Source organism: Empidonax traillii, unplaced genomic scaffold (genome assembly GCF_003031625.1).
Source record: "Empidonax traillii isolate 1590-97213 ecotype Southwest subspecies unplaced genomic scaffold, ASM303162v1 scaffold1712:size70547, whole genome shotgun sequence".
NCBI lineage: Eukaryota > Metazoa > Chordata > Aves > Passeriformes > Tyrannidae > Empidonax > Empidonax traillii.
In genome coordinates this window covers 36629-50294 of record NW_020956905.1, presented here as the reverse complement: position 1 = coordinate 50294, position 13666 = coordinate 36629, and the positions used below count along the sequence as shown (strand labels likewise).

At 40.4% G+C, this 13666-nt stretch overlaps 1 protein-coding gene across 1 annotated transcript in view; it reads left to right on the top strand.

Moving 5' to 3' along the window:
- Window positions 1-13666, top strand: part of PRMT3 (protein arginine methyltransferase 3) — a 53210-nt gene that overhangs the window by 20024 nt on the left and 19520 nt on the right. The window contains exons 10-12 of the mRNA XM_027908437.1: window positions 6480-6558; window positions 10786-10973; window positions 13323-13409. Of these exons, the coding sequence (XP_027764238.1) occupies window positions 6480-6558; window positions 10786-10973; window positions 13323-13409 (354 nt within the window). The remainder of the gene's footprint in view (window positions 1-6479; window positions 6559-10785; window positions 10974-13322; window positions 13410-13666) is intronic.

The following is a 13666-nucleotide window of genomic DNA, read 5'->3' as shown; positions in this document are numbered from 1 at the left end:
ATAAATTGTTCTGCCTTTTCTGTGTGTTTTGTTTGTTTGTTTGTTTGTTTGTTTTTTAAAGCTATGTATTTCAGTGAGCTGGAAATCTGCAGTTTTACCTCCACTGCTGTAATGTACCTTTGAAACTTGAGCTTAGTTTAGTGTTGAGGTCACTAGTTTCGAGGAAGGTTTTAAAAATAGCACATTATGGTTGGTGATTTCTGACAGTATAGTGCCTTCACTAGAAATGTAATTACCGTTCTTTCAGAGAAACCTTTTGATCAGTTGCCTAATGTGTGCACCAAGATTAATGTTCCCAAAATCCCATCTCTCACTCTAGAGCCCAAGATTTGGTTTTAAAAGGAACTGGAGCAGTTGAGCTGAAGTCGTGTTGTAAATCAGTGCCTCTAAGGTGAAGTAGAGGATTTCAGAAACAGCTCTTGTAAGGAATGAAGTATTGAATGTTCCATGTTTTTCATTTGAGTGCTGATTTATCTTTTAATGTCATAATTACATAGCCATGTGCATTTCACTTAATTAGGCATTCTGCTAAATATTTAGGAATGTTAGGATTTTTATAGGTTGCTGCAATACAGAGATAAAGAGGACAATGCTGTGGAAGTAAGATTGATAGCTGGGCAGTGTACACACTGTTCCAACAATGTTCAGAAAGGAACATTATGTTGCCTGGGTGCAGATGAAGATTTCTCTTTGTCTGGCTTTCTTGTGTGAATTTGCTTTTTCATTTGCTCCCCCGGTGTGAAATCTGTTGTTAATACGTGAATATAAGTGCCTGAAAATGTGGGAAATGTCGAAGCATGAGAGCAAAAAGGAGTTCAGTGTATGTCAGTTTTCAGCTCTTTATGTAGAGAATCCGTATAGACTGGCAGGAAAATTCTCATGAGAACAGCTGTTTTTCTTTGTAACAGAAATATGAAAAGTTGCTGTTCTGTTTAGGAAACAAACTGCTTTTGGATTAGTAAACATCAAACCCTTTTGTGGAGCCACAGCTTTGTTTTGCTTGGTGCAGAGCAGTACACTGTAGGCTCCTTTTTAGAGCTGCGTCTGGAGCATCGGAAAATGTGAAATCAGAAAATCAAAGAAGTGTGAGGCAACAGAGAAGAAAAATACTGCATTCTGCAGGATGGCTTTTGGATTAGGCTTCCTGAGAAAGATGTCACATAGAACAATGCCTTTTAAAAGATGCAGCATTGCGTTATGAGCATCTCCAGTGTAATGGTTTCTGGTGCTTATTCTCTTAATTGCAGAAGTGACCTATGACTCACAAATGCTTGCTGTTCTTCCCTTTCATTTTTAAATTTGTTCCCTTAAACTATGGAAAAATGGGAGAAGCATCTTAAGTGTTACACAATGGACGGGGGTGGGTGTGAGTGCATGTGTGTATATGTCGAAACCTATATTTCAAATGTTTATTTGCCATCTTCCAAAATAATATTTTCCCATTTTAAATCCATCTGGATATGGTTTTGTCACGTGCCAGGTTTAGAGGCTGAGTGATGAGCAGCTGTCTCTTCAGTGCTTTTTATTTAAGCCTGTGAAAGAAATTGGAAGTGATCGTGGTTTTAATGTACTGAATGCAGTTTGTGACACCTGAAGTTTGACAGTGTTAAAATCAGACCGTGAGCAGGACATCTCTGTGATTGTGTTCAACTAAAACCAGTGGGTAAAGCACAGGCAGACACAGTGGGAGGTGTGATGAGCTGTGAGCTGTTCTCTTGGTGTCCAGAAGGCAGATTGCTGAATGTCGAGGGCCCGTCGGACTGGCAGAGACCTCTGGGCCATCCATTTGGGCTTGTCTATTCCCAGGACAGCTGTAAATTGTTTTTAGCAAAGCCTTGGTGCGGTGTGCAGCCTGACACAAGGGATTCTGGTGTGCTGTGGACCCAGGAGCACAGGGGGAGAGCAGGTGGACTGGAGGAACCCTTCACCCAAATAAACCACTTTGCCTTATTTCTCTCTCTGAGTGGCCGAGTCAGAGCGTGTTCTACAACCAGACTGGGTCTGTGAGGAGAAAGTCCTTCAATTCATAGGGAATGGTTATTTGAGTGTAAGAATGGGTGAACTTTGTGTAAAAAGATCTCCCTGCTGGCCTTGTTTTTGTAGAGGTTTCCCTGACAGGAATTCTTTGATGCTCTGTGTCGGGGCTTCAAGCTTCTGATGCACCATCAGAGCCTTAATTTGTGAAACTACGAATTTTATTGTTGGTGACTACAGGTACCAGCCTTTAACATCTTCTTGCTTGTCTGCTTATACCATAGGTCACCTACAAATAAATCCCTTACTTGTTGTTCAAACTGTAAACTTACATGAATTACCTGGGCAGGAAAATATTTGCTGTAAAGATACAAAAAAAGGTGGCTGTGTTATCGCTTAGGTATTTTGGTAGGGAAATTGTGAACTTCACAGGCTGCTTATTGAAAGGATGAGTGCAGAAAGAAACAAAATGTATGTGATGCTTTTCTGGAACGTTCCTGCACAGCTGCATCTGTGAGCAGATTTTTTTATTTGCTATCAGTATGCTTTTGCTTCCCTTCTCTAAAACTACCGAGCCAAAGGTTGCAGGAGTTACTCACTCGAAAAGTATCTGCATTTCTTGTGTGTAGAGGGGTTTTATTGTGAGACACAATTGCTTGAGATGGTTGTCTCAAATGCAGTGTTAGTGTACAGCGTGTTCTCGTAGGTTGGTTTTTTTATGCAGTGCTTTATGGTACTGAATATGCAGCAGAGTTCTCTACAGGGAAAAACTCGGGAAGAGGTGGACTGTCAGATTAAAACAAACCGAGGATGCAATCCAGTACTCTTGTCTTTGAATCATATCTCTGATCAGATAGCTAATTTTTTTTTCCTCATTTTTCTTTTCTTTTTGTATTTCTTTTCTTTTGGATGATTTTGAAATGATATGAGGATGGGCTGAGGATGTCAGGATCTAGGGAAAAGGACTAGCAAGTGAGCATGTCTGAAACACTGGAAACCATCTTTTCTCTCCTTCCTCCTTTTCTATGAGATACGCAGTGATGGCACTTCTTTAACACTCACTACTCATTCTGTAGTCTTAATATTCTCTATTGTTTTAATATTTGGAGGTATATTAATACAAGTGCCCTATCTATATAACAGTTACAACTATACATGAGAATTGAGCTTTTCTTTTTTTGTGTTCTTAATACTCTGATGTGAAGAGCATACTGAGTAGCTGCATGCCTTACTTTCTTTATAGCAAAATGGTTTTTGTGAAGGAATTTGATTTCCTTTAATTTTTTTTCTTTTTGCCAACACCAGTAATGGATATCACTTTTCACATCTTCCCATTTGGTGTTCTCACTCCTATTTGTTTAAGGGCACAACAGGGTGTGCATAATGGCAAAGTCAAGCTGTGGTTCTGAAATTTGTGAGCTTGCTCTGTCAGTAATGAATATTTTTTTATTTTTTTTTTTAAATTAAATCATACAATGAGAGATCAGCATGAAGGCTGACCTAGCATGTGGGAAATGGTTTTGCAGCAGAGCATGCAGAAGAGGTTGTTTAGCTGCTGCTAGTCATTTAAATGCGCCACAGCTTTTGGGGAGATTTTGTCAAGTTAAAAGTCATTTTTCACGGTGTTGAGTGGGCCACATCAGTTTATGTGTACCTGTTAATGCCAGATTGCATGTTATGTCTGAAATCATAATTTCTTGTCCAATCTGTGTTGGATGATGTAATGTGTTTCACTCTGTAGGCCAGTGGGAATGTTGTAGTTAGAAACTTCAGCTTAGGCAAACAATGCACTTTTTTCGTACCACTAGGGATTAAAAAATATAAAGTCCACCCTCTGGGCCAATGTTTTGGCCTTTCATCTCATTAAATATTTAGTATTAAACCATGCTGAATCTGGAGAACCAAACCAGGTCGAGTAATGTTACTGAAAAAAATAAAATGCATCTTTGATAGAAGGCAGAGGGGAAACACACCCCTTATTCAAGTAGTTAGATATTTCTTCTCAGTTCTATCTTTACATGTTCTGCTGTACCAAAAATCCTCCTGATTCTTGATGTTGTAAACATGGTAATGGCACTGTTTGATGCTTTTGAAGAGCTTAATTTGTTTTTCTCCACAAAGATTATCATGATGAGTACCCGAGCACTCAGGTTAAAAGAACTTGCCATACTTATGTTTTGATCCACTGGCAAAATATTTTTGTGCAGCTTTGAATTAAAATGAAAATAAGTACAAGATTGTTGTGGTATAGTTGAGAAGGAAATGGCCAACTTTTTTGTAGAAAATGCATATTATGGCAGCATAAGATGTTCTGTGTGTTCAGTTTGCCTTTAACAGAGAAAGTGCCACCTTTTATGTGTCTCAGCTTAGCCACTATTCAAAATCGTCCTCATAATTTGCAGCTCCTAGGTTTGTATCCTGGAGATCTCCTTGCAGTAATTAATTCTGAGGATGTTAATACAAGCTTAAGAAAAAAAGCAAACCCCCTGAGCGTCGTTGGGGTGGCAGCAGCGCTGGAAAAGCGTGTCAGGTGTAATTCGTTTTCCAGGGGCCACCCCTACAGGTGGGGCAGCAGCCTGTGAAATTGCATTCTGAATTACACCACGGAGGAGCACAGCACGCTGAGCTTTGGGACAGGTAATAAATGATTTGGTACCACTGGTGGTTTATGTAACTTGCAGGAAGGCTGGAACGAGTTCGGGGGACGGTAGAACTGGGAATTTGGGGGGCAGCCAGCAGTGCCAGCCTATGGAAAGGTCAGGGAAAGGATAGTGAGGGTTTCTCTGTGTTTCTCAGGAGGAGAGGGGTGTCTTCCAGCTCTGCTTCTTGCTCTTGGTTGGCAGACATTGGTGATGGGCAGAAAGGAGGAGTAAAAAGCTGATCCATAAAAAGATGATCCATCACTTTGTAGGTTATTGACTCTCGGTGTTAACTAGTCTTGAGGTATGTCCTAGAAGTTACACTTAAAATACTGTGAAAACAACTCATTTTCAGTTAAAGGCATCTAAAAATAATTCTTCCTAGCTAAACACTTTGTGTTTTTAAAACCCTAAGAATAATACTATAAAAAAAGAAAACTGTGGTTCCAATTCTGTGCTTTTGGCTTGCTGTAGGTATCAAATAATCACTGCCTGATGCTGGGTGAGCTCCTGGCCTTTTCAGCTGTTCAGCAAAGCTTACTAACAAGCCTCTTGAAAAGCAGTAGTCTTCATTCTGGGACTTATTCTAAGGGCTTAGAGAAGTTGGGCAGTTCAGTGGAGGAACAGGCAACAGTTGGAAGAAAAGCTTCCAGTGGAGCACTGCCCTGTGACCACGAGAAACGGTTTGAGAAGAGGACGTGGCCATTATTTTCACACTGTATTCTTGTTGAATAAGAATATGTCAAGTTTTTCTGGGTTTTCCAGTTTTGTTTTTAATTCCATAGTCTTAGGCAAAAACAACATCCAGTGATGGGGACTCCACCACTGCCTGTTCCAGTGCTTAACAGTCCTTTTAGTGAAGAAATTTTCCCTAATATCCAATCTGAAATTTCCCTGGTGCAACTTCTTAGCTTTCCTTTGTTAGGTTACTGCTGGCTGGGCTTGTAGGACTGCAGGCCCGAAGTCCAGACTTCAGTTGTCCATTTTGTTCTTTCCTGATCAAGTGGCTAATCTGTGTTTTAAGCAAAATGAGAATTAGGATGCTAAGTGAAAATTCAAAACCTGTGTTGGTATTTGTTTTAATGGATTAGATGTTTTGGGGATGTAGGTGAAATATGTTTACAGTATTGAGTAAGAATAAGGATCATAGTCAAACTTGGAAGACAGGAAGGGTATAAAATCAGTAAATCTGTTGGGAAACAAAAGGCTGTATATCTAATAAATCTGCAGCTTTTTAAAAAATAGTTGAGAAACTGGATATTTTCTATAAAATGCTAATTTTATTTAATACTGTCATATGGGTTTTTTTAATATCTCAGATGTTTAAGGAATGTTTTTCTGTTTCAGAAAATGACTCACTCAAGCTTACAGTGCAAACCTAGATCTAACCATTTTTATGCTGGAAATTTTTGTTAAGTCCAGGTGCTGCTAAATGATGTCGATCACCCAGAGAACTGATGTCTTTGGTACACAGTTTATTTCCACCTGCTTTGGTGAGCGTTGCCCAGGGTGACACAGGGCACCTCGAGGTTGCAAATGTGAAGCAGCAAAGATGCATTTGGTGTTTCTCTGACAATAAGTTTTAGTGTTATTTGCAGTTCTAAGGGGGAAGGGATTTTTTTTTTGTTCGTTTGTTTGTTTTTTTTGAACCTCCCAGTTATTACTAAAAAAATCAATGCACGCAGCTTTTCACTTGGATGGAGTTGAATTTGATTTCTTTTGATGTTGTCGGACTCTTCTCAGGTAAATATTGTTGCAGATTGGATATTTATGGTGTATAGTTTGTTAATTTAGTATGTGCTACATACCTATAGTTTGGGATTAATTAGAGATGATACTAAATTCTTTCCCTTCTTCTATAAACAGGGTTATTTCCTTCTCTTCGAGTCGATGCTGGATTCTGTCATCTATGCAAAGGACAAGTACCTGGCAGAGGGAGGCTCAGGTTGGTGCTCAGTTCTTCTCATAAATTTAGCTCTGGGGAGAAGCTAAATGAACTCAGAGGCTTTAGAATAAGCTATGCATGGATGAGAAAGTTGCCAGTCTCAATGAAAAATGTTTTCATTAGTGTGAGCTTCAAGGCATTAATTTGCTGTATGGGCAATAGAAGAACATTAGATGGGGTATCAAGGTCTCAAGTTAATGGTGTTTTTAAGAATAGACAGGCTTATTTATTCTTAAGTACAGTCTAAATTTTTCCTCCCTAGTTCTTCCCACGCACATGTGGGCATTTGTTTTCCGCTCCCGAAATCCCAGTTTCTGCATAACTGTGAACAGAGGAAAATAAGTCCTATCCTGTAGGATGTGATGCTGTTTGAGTAAGCTACTGTGGATTAGAGGAAAAATGAATAGGGTGTTTTTCTGGAGGAGGGAGGCTGTGGTGGGGAGGACACAGTTTCAAACACAAGAGACCACGTGAAATAACTATTGGAATTACATTATTTCAGTTCAGCATGTTTATCCTGGTAGTAATACGCTCTTTTTCTTTATAGTTGTGACAGAAGGGTTTATTTTGAAGCAGTGTTCTCTTACCCTGTTAAGTAGCTTAGACAGTGCCATCTGAAGCACCGCTGAAGTGTCAGTAAATATTAATTCCTCACGTGATGCCGTTTTCTGCCCGAGTTCTGCACGTGCTTTATTCCTTGTGCTTGATTCCTTTGTCAGTATTTTATTTCATATTGACCTTTTCAATCGCAGTCATCAGTCTGGGATTTTTTTTTTCCCCCCTTTGTGCTAACCATGCACACGGTTTCACTACACTGACTTAATGATTGGATTAATGACTGTGTCACAGAGCTTGCTGCAGTGCTTCCCTTTGGTTGCAGCGGGCTTTTGTACACTACAGAGAGCAGCAGAAAAAAGGGGGTTTGTGCAGTTGTTCAGCATTTGGTCACAAAGCTGAATATACAGGCAAGAGGTGTGTTAGAATATTCAGTAGCCACTTGAACAACATGACAGAGTAAGAGCTTTTTTTTTTTTGTTTACAGTAATGTAGAGTAGTCCAGCCAGATCAGGAACACGTTGAGTGCTCTGTATAGATACATGCTGATAATTTTACATTGTGATACAGTTAAATGCAAGGACACTCCCTAAAGTCATAAGGAATCATTTTGTGTTTAGCTGCTACTTCCAGAGCCTTCTGAAAAGGGCCAGAATTTTTTGACTTATGTTTAAACTGCATTGCTGGTAAGTTTGCTATTGGTTTGTGGCTCTCAAAGATTCCTTAGAGCAGGCAGGGCATGCTGGTTCTGCAATACACTTAATCCTTTGTGGTCTGAGAATGGTCTTGGGCCCTTCTTTGACTTCTTCACAAAGCACACAGTGTTGTACAGGCACCGATTGGTAAGGCCACATTTTAATTTTCGCTAACACTGTTTCATTAAGGTGGTTGCAATTACTGCTCTGCTGCCAGCAGGTCTAGCAGGTCAGTGGCTGTGTCCAGGGTTTGTGAGGAAGCTGCTCAGCAATCAGCTCAGCAACACAGACTCTCCTCCAGTGGAGATGAACAGCAGCAGAACTGTGGGCACATCCAAATTCAGATGAACTCCCTCTGAGGCGAAGTCTCACCAGAGGAACTCCTAAATCTGCTTAATTTGTTTTAAGCCACTTGGTACTATTAGCCCAAGCTCGTTATTACAGGGGTTTGAAAGCTGAAAAAAAAAAAAAGCAACAGAAGCAGCTGTGACTTTGGCCAGATCTCTCAGTGACTGGGCTGGGAGCAGAGTCCAAATTTCTGCATTTGTGTTCAGTCAGTCACATCGTCATTACTTCGATTTAGCCTGTTGGCATGCTGAAGTGGATCGTGCCAAGCTGTCTAGGGTAATGTGTACAGTATTTAATAGCTTTATTTGGGAACACAACATCTCTGCTGCCCAGGACCCCCATCTGTTTGTTCTTTGGAGCTGTTACTCGAGTACAGGGTTTTTCACACACCTGATTGCGGCTCAGCAAGGGAGGGGTCACTCAAAACGTAACATTGCTTGCTCCTTCACATCAAAACCATGGTGGTTTTCACGTGGTGTTATTTCTGTGCATCTGGAGGATTGCTGCCTTACCCTTCAGCGTCCTGAAGTTTGTGAGGCGTTGCTGAGGGATAAAGGATTTCCCGTCGTATCCTGCTCACCACGTGAGCTGCTCCTGGTGACGGATGAGTTGCGGGCACCGAGTCGAGAAGGACACAGATGGTCAAAGCGATGAATCTGGGGGAGCTCTGAGGAGTGTGTGCTTCTGTCCAATCAGCATTTTGCTCATTTCACCTGCAAGGAGGAATAATTATTAAATTATAGGCTGAATGAGGGGGGAAAAAAAAAAAGAAAAGGCAAGTGTGTCAGGATTGCACAGGGAAGTGTTACAGGGCTGCAGAAAGAGCAGAGGATTTCCAGGGCAATTGAGGATAATGGTGAAATGGCAAATGCAATTTTATGCAGATGCTTTTAAACGTTTACAAAACCCTACAGTGTTTTGATGATTTAGGCTGATTTTAGACAACACTGCTTACGTTTCCAGTCAAACCTCAGCGTCGCATATGCTTCTGGACGTGGGTGGGAGTGTAAATTTGGAAGTTAATGTTTCACTGCAGTCCTTGCCTGAGCCCTGTTGGTGGAACAGAGGTTTCTTTTTGTGAGGTCTGAACTGACATTGTCTACTTTTGTCGCTATTAATAGACTAAAGTAAAAATGCAGATGAGATTGGAGCATTTAGTGTTTACAGTTGTCCTTGTTCTTGAGCACATTGTACAATCGATCATGAGCTCCGCTGCCGATTTGAGGATTTGCTGTGTGAACGAAGAGATTTAATATAAACTGATTATGATCCAGCTCAAGTATTTCACGCTTGATAGAGGTGATAAACTTCTTTTCTGTTTGCTGAATGTCCCGGAAATTTGGGCTAGTCCGAGAAAGGAAGGTTATAAAGTCGCTGATCACTTGTTACTGTGGTTTTCATTTTTGTTGCAGTGTTTCCAGCAGGTGTATTCTGTAACTAGGGACTGCCAGTCTTTTCATTCTCTTCTCCCTGTGCCATTGCATCATAGGCATTTCCCTGAAAAGCAGTCCCTCAGAGGCTGTTGTCACTTGCTTTTGTTGTCCGTGTCACACTGTCTTTTAATTTTTGGAGCATCAGTGGTGGCTCTCGGAAGTTTGAAATGCTGTGAGGTGAAACCAAGTGTGGTGCAGTTGTTACACCAGTGAAAGCTTTGAGAGCCAGGCATCCCTTATGGATGGCTCCAGAAACTCCCTGCAGGTCCTCCCACCAGCAGATGCCGATGCTTTGTGCTTGTGTGGCAGCTGTCAGGTGTGCTGGAACCACAGCAGTGGAATGTCCTCCTGTTTGGATTCTCCTCAAGCTGCCTTTTTTACTGCTTGAGTTAATTGTAGGCTGTTCCTGGAGAAGCCTCCTCAGGGTTCCTCAGCTGCAAAGTAGGGGTGATAATAGCTTACCAACAGGATTCCAATTGAAGCTTGCTGGCGTTTATTTATACTTTTTTAAACAGTCAGAAAGTGAAAAAGATGACTGTGCTTACTTTCATGTCTTTATATAAAGCTTCTTTAAAGAAGACTATTCTCTGTCATCAATATTTATAGGATTATTTCCTTTAGGCTACAAACTACTCTGACTGTATAAAAGGTCTAATTTCAATTTGTTGTTTCTGTCTTCAGTGTTTTAAGAAGGTACTGCTTTTCTGACTTACCATGCCATACCCTATCCACTTTGCTAAGCTATAATTTTAAACAGAGCAGAAGACAAAATTAATTTTACAGTTCACCAGATTTTGGGGGAGGAAAGGAGAAACTTAACTTCAGTTTCATTAACACTGCCACATTCATGTATTCATAAAAAATAAAATAAGGTGTTAGAAACCAGTTCAAGAATTCAATGTAGGTGGCTTTAGAGGCTTTTAATACTCTTAAGAAAGATCTTTTGTGATGAATAGGAAATACTGTTAACAGAGTTGTGTGAGAAAATTAAATTTTACTGTCTAGTCTCCCCTGAGGACAAATGGAACTCCAGAAAGTAAAGCAGCAGAAAAAGTGTCTTATCCAAGAGCTAAAATAAGTTCTTGTGTTTGTTCTTTTGAGATGTTAATCGCTTGGAAAAGAAAAAAAAAGGCAAAAAAAAAAGTCCTCTTTACGCGTGTCTAAAATAAAATTTCACTGCTCTCTCTCTGTTCCAGTTTATCCTGACATTTGCACCATTAGTCTGGTGGCTGTTGGGGATATGAATAAACATGTGGACAAACTGCTTTTCTGGGAAGACGTGTATGGCTTCGACATGTCTTGCATGAAGAAAGCCGTCATTCCTGAAGCTGTCGTGGAGGTGCTGGATCCAAACACACTGATATCTGCAGCCAGTGTCATTAAGGTACCATGCTACTTCATGAATAGTAGAATTAGAAGATTAGAAGTTTCCTTGGTTTAGGAGGGAGGGGGGAAAAAAAGGCATGTGGCACACACAAACTTTGGCATCTTGAAAATGATACAAGTGCAATGAGGTTTTTTGCTGTTAAGACTCGAAGATTTATATTAATTGCTTTTTTTTTTTTTTAAACCAACTTTGAAGCTTTTAGTAAATCTTCCCATATTTAGATTGTTCTGTCTGACATTTTCTTCTATCCAAGCCCAAATTTACTTGTGTTTTAGTAGGTTACGTGTTGTGGAACCGGAATGTAAACTGTGATATAATCTCTTCTTTTACTTTGCTTCCCTCTTCACTCTGTGCTGAGCAAAGGGACTTCTTCCCTATTTCTGTGTTGAGATAGCTGGTGTTACAGCTCCTTTGGACCATCACTCACTGTCTATATGAAGCACCCCATAGCTTCATCCAGCTAAATAACCATGGCTGAAAAAGCAGCGCTTCCTACAGTACTTAGTGAATTATTTATGGCTGCTTTTCTGTCCTGTCTCTTGTTATGGCAGTGTTATGATGGGGCACAGCAGCAAAGCTGGTAGTGATTCATGTGAGAGAACATCTACATGACAAGGTGTAGTCCCAGATAACTGACTAGTTTGAACTTCTGGTGGACTTTGTGATTAGTAATAATTTGAACAGCTCAGATCGTATTGAGGGAAGGGCTATTCTAGACCAAGAACGTTTTGCCACAATGGTTATCCTAATTATTGTTCATATGATTACTTTTCTACTGTAAAGCACTCAAAGCAGCAATATTACTGCCCTCAGTGGGAATTACCTTTTTTGTAAGGAGGTAATTTCTGTTTAAATGTATTGTAACAGAGGAGGTGCAGTTTAGTTGTAAGTATATCCAAGTGCAAGTTATTTAAGCTTTTCTTGTCTATAATTTTATTACAGAGAAGATTTAAAGGTATTAATTTTTTTAAACCAGGTATTCAAATGAAGGAAGTGCTGAGACTGAGATTTCTTCAACTTTAATCACTACTTTGTTGTTCTTGTGCATCTCTAGTTTCTTTTTTTGAGATTTACTTCAGGATTCTTTTGTTCATAGACGAGGGAATCTTTACAGATGTGTCAGTACATGTTCTCTGAGCTTTTTGACTGGACTCCTTCCAGAGTCACCGAAATAAAATTCCTAAGCACATCTATAGTAAGTTGTGTCATTTGAGGCTTACAAGTGTCTTTGTTCCTTGAGTGTAAGGAGAGATCAGTGTGATCAACTCGGTTGTTGAAACACACTTTATAGTCCTGTCGTTATAGGGAAGATAAAACTCCAGCCTTAGTGAATGAGTGTGCACAAAACAAAGGTACTGAGATTAAGAACCTGAGGCAGTCACTGTTTGCCATTTGACAGGTTTGATGGTGCAGTGAGTGAGTGATCAGTTGGTTAGGCAAGCAAATAAATAAAAACAACATCTTAACCTGAAGAGTGTTGATAACAATAACTAAAGATAAATATGCCCAGTGCAGTTTATAAGCCATGGTCATTTCAGAACCACAATGCTTTACTGGTAGTAGTGCAGACATGTCTCTCTCTCATATATATGCTGTTCATGAGAAGTCACTGTCCAGCTCAGAGGTGTGTGCTTAGCAGATGTTATCATCATGCAGCCTGTAGCATAACTGTTGTGCTTAATGGCTTTGTGCTCATTTGTTCTCATTAGCCGTCATGGTTTTTAAAATAACCCAAAATCAATGCGTGTCCTCGTTTGCTGGAGTTTCGTTGCAAAGCAGTAAAATTGATGAGTTGAGCAACAGTGGCATTATAGGTAAATTGTTTTAATCAATAGCCATTCCACAGAACAAATGAACTATATTTTGTAGGGTAAGTTTAAAAATGTTCCAATTTATCATTATGATTATTGCAGAAGGTACTTTGGTGTGTTTGTTCAGGTCAGGTGCTGCTTGTTTCATGAAGAATCATAGAAAGCTTTGGGTTAAAGATCATCCAGTTCCAACCTCCCTGCCACGGGCAGAGAAGCCACCCACTAGACTGGGTTGCTCAGAACCCCATCCAACCTGGCCTTGGACATTTCCAGGGATGGGGCAGCCACAGCTTCTCTGGGCAACCTGTGCCAGGCCCTCCCCACCCTCAGGTGCAGCACTTTGCACTTGGTCTTGCTAAACCTCATGAAAGGCCCAATTCTGTAGCTTGTCCAGGCCCCTCTGTGAGAGCTGAATTAGTATTGCCCTATAGAAGTTGTCCCATTATGGGAGCAACTGAACAACCTTCATCCAGAGGGAGATCTTAATTGACATTAATCACTGTTACTGACAAAGTTTTATTATTCTTTTTGACAGCACATCGACTGTAACGCTGCATCCACTCCAGACTTGGAATTCTCTTCAGATTTCACCCTCAGCATTACAATGAGCACAAAGTGCACGGTAAGACAGTTTTAGTTTCTTCATGTATGGTCCAGTATTGCACTGGGCTGAGAGACACTGCACTAATTATGCTTCATTTATCATCAGTCCTTGCCTTGAAGCATTCATTTCTGCAGTACAGAGGTGTCAAACGAGCCCTTTCCGTAAAAGGAGATAGATGTGAAACTCCAGTGATGGTGTTACAGGATAATAGAGGTAGATGAGGAGAGGGAAGGGTAAGGAGCTCTAGCATTAGAATCATTCTGTTCTGTTCTCTA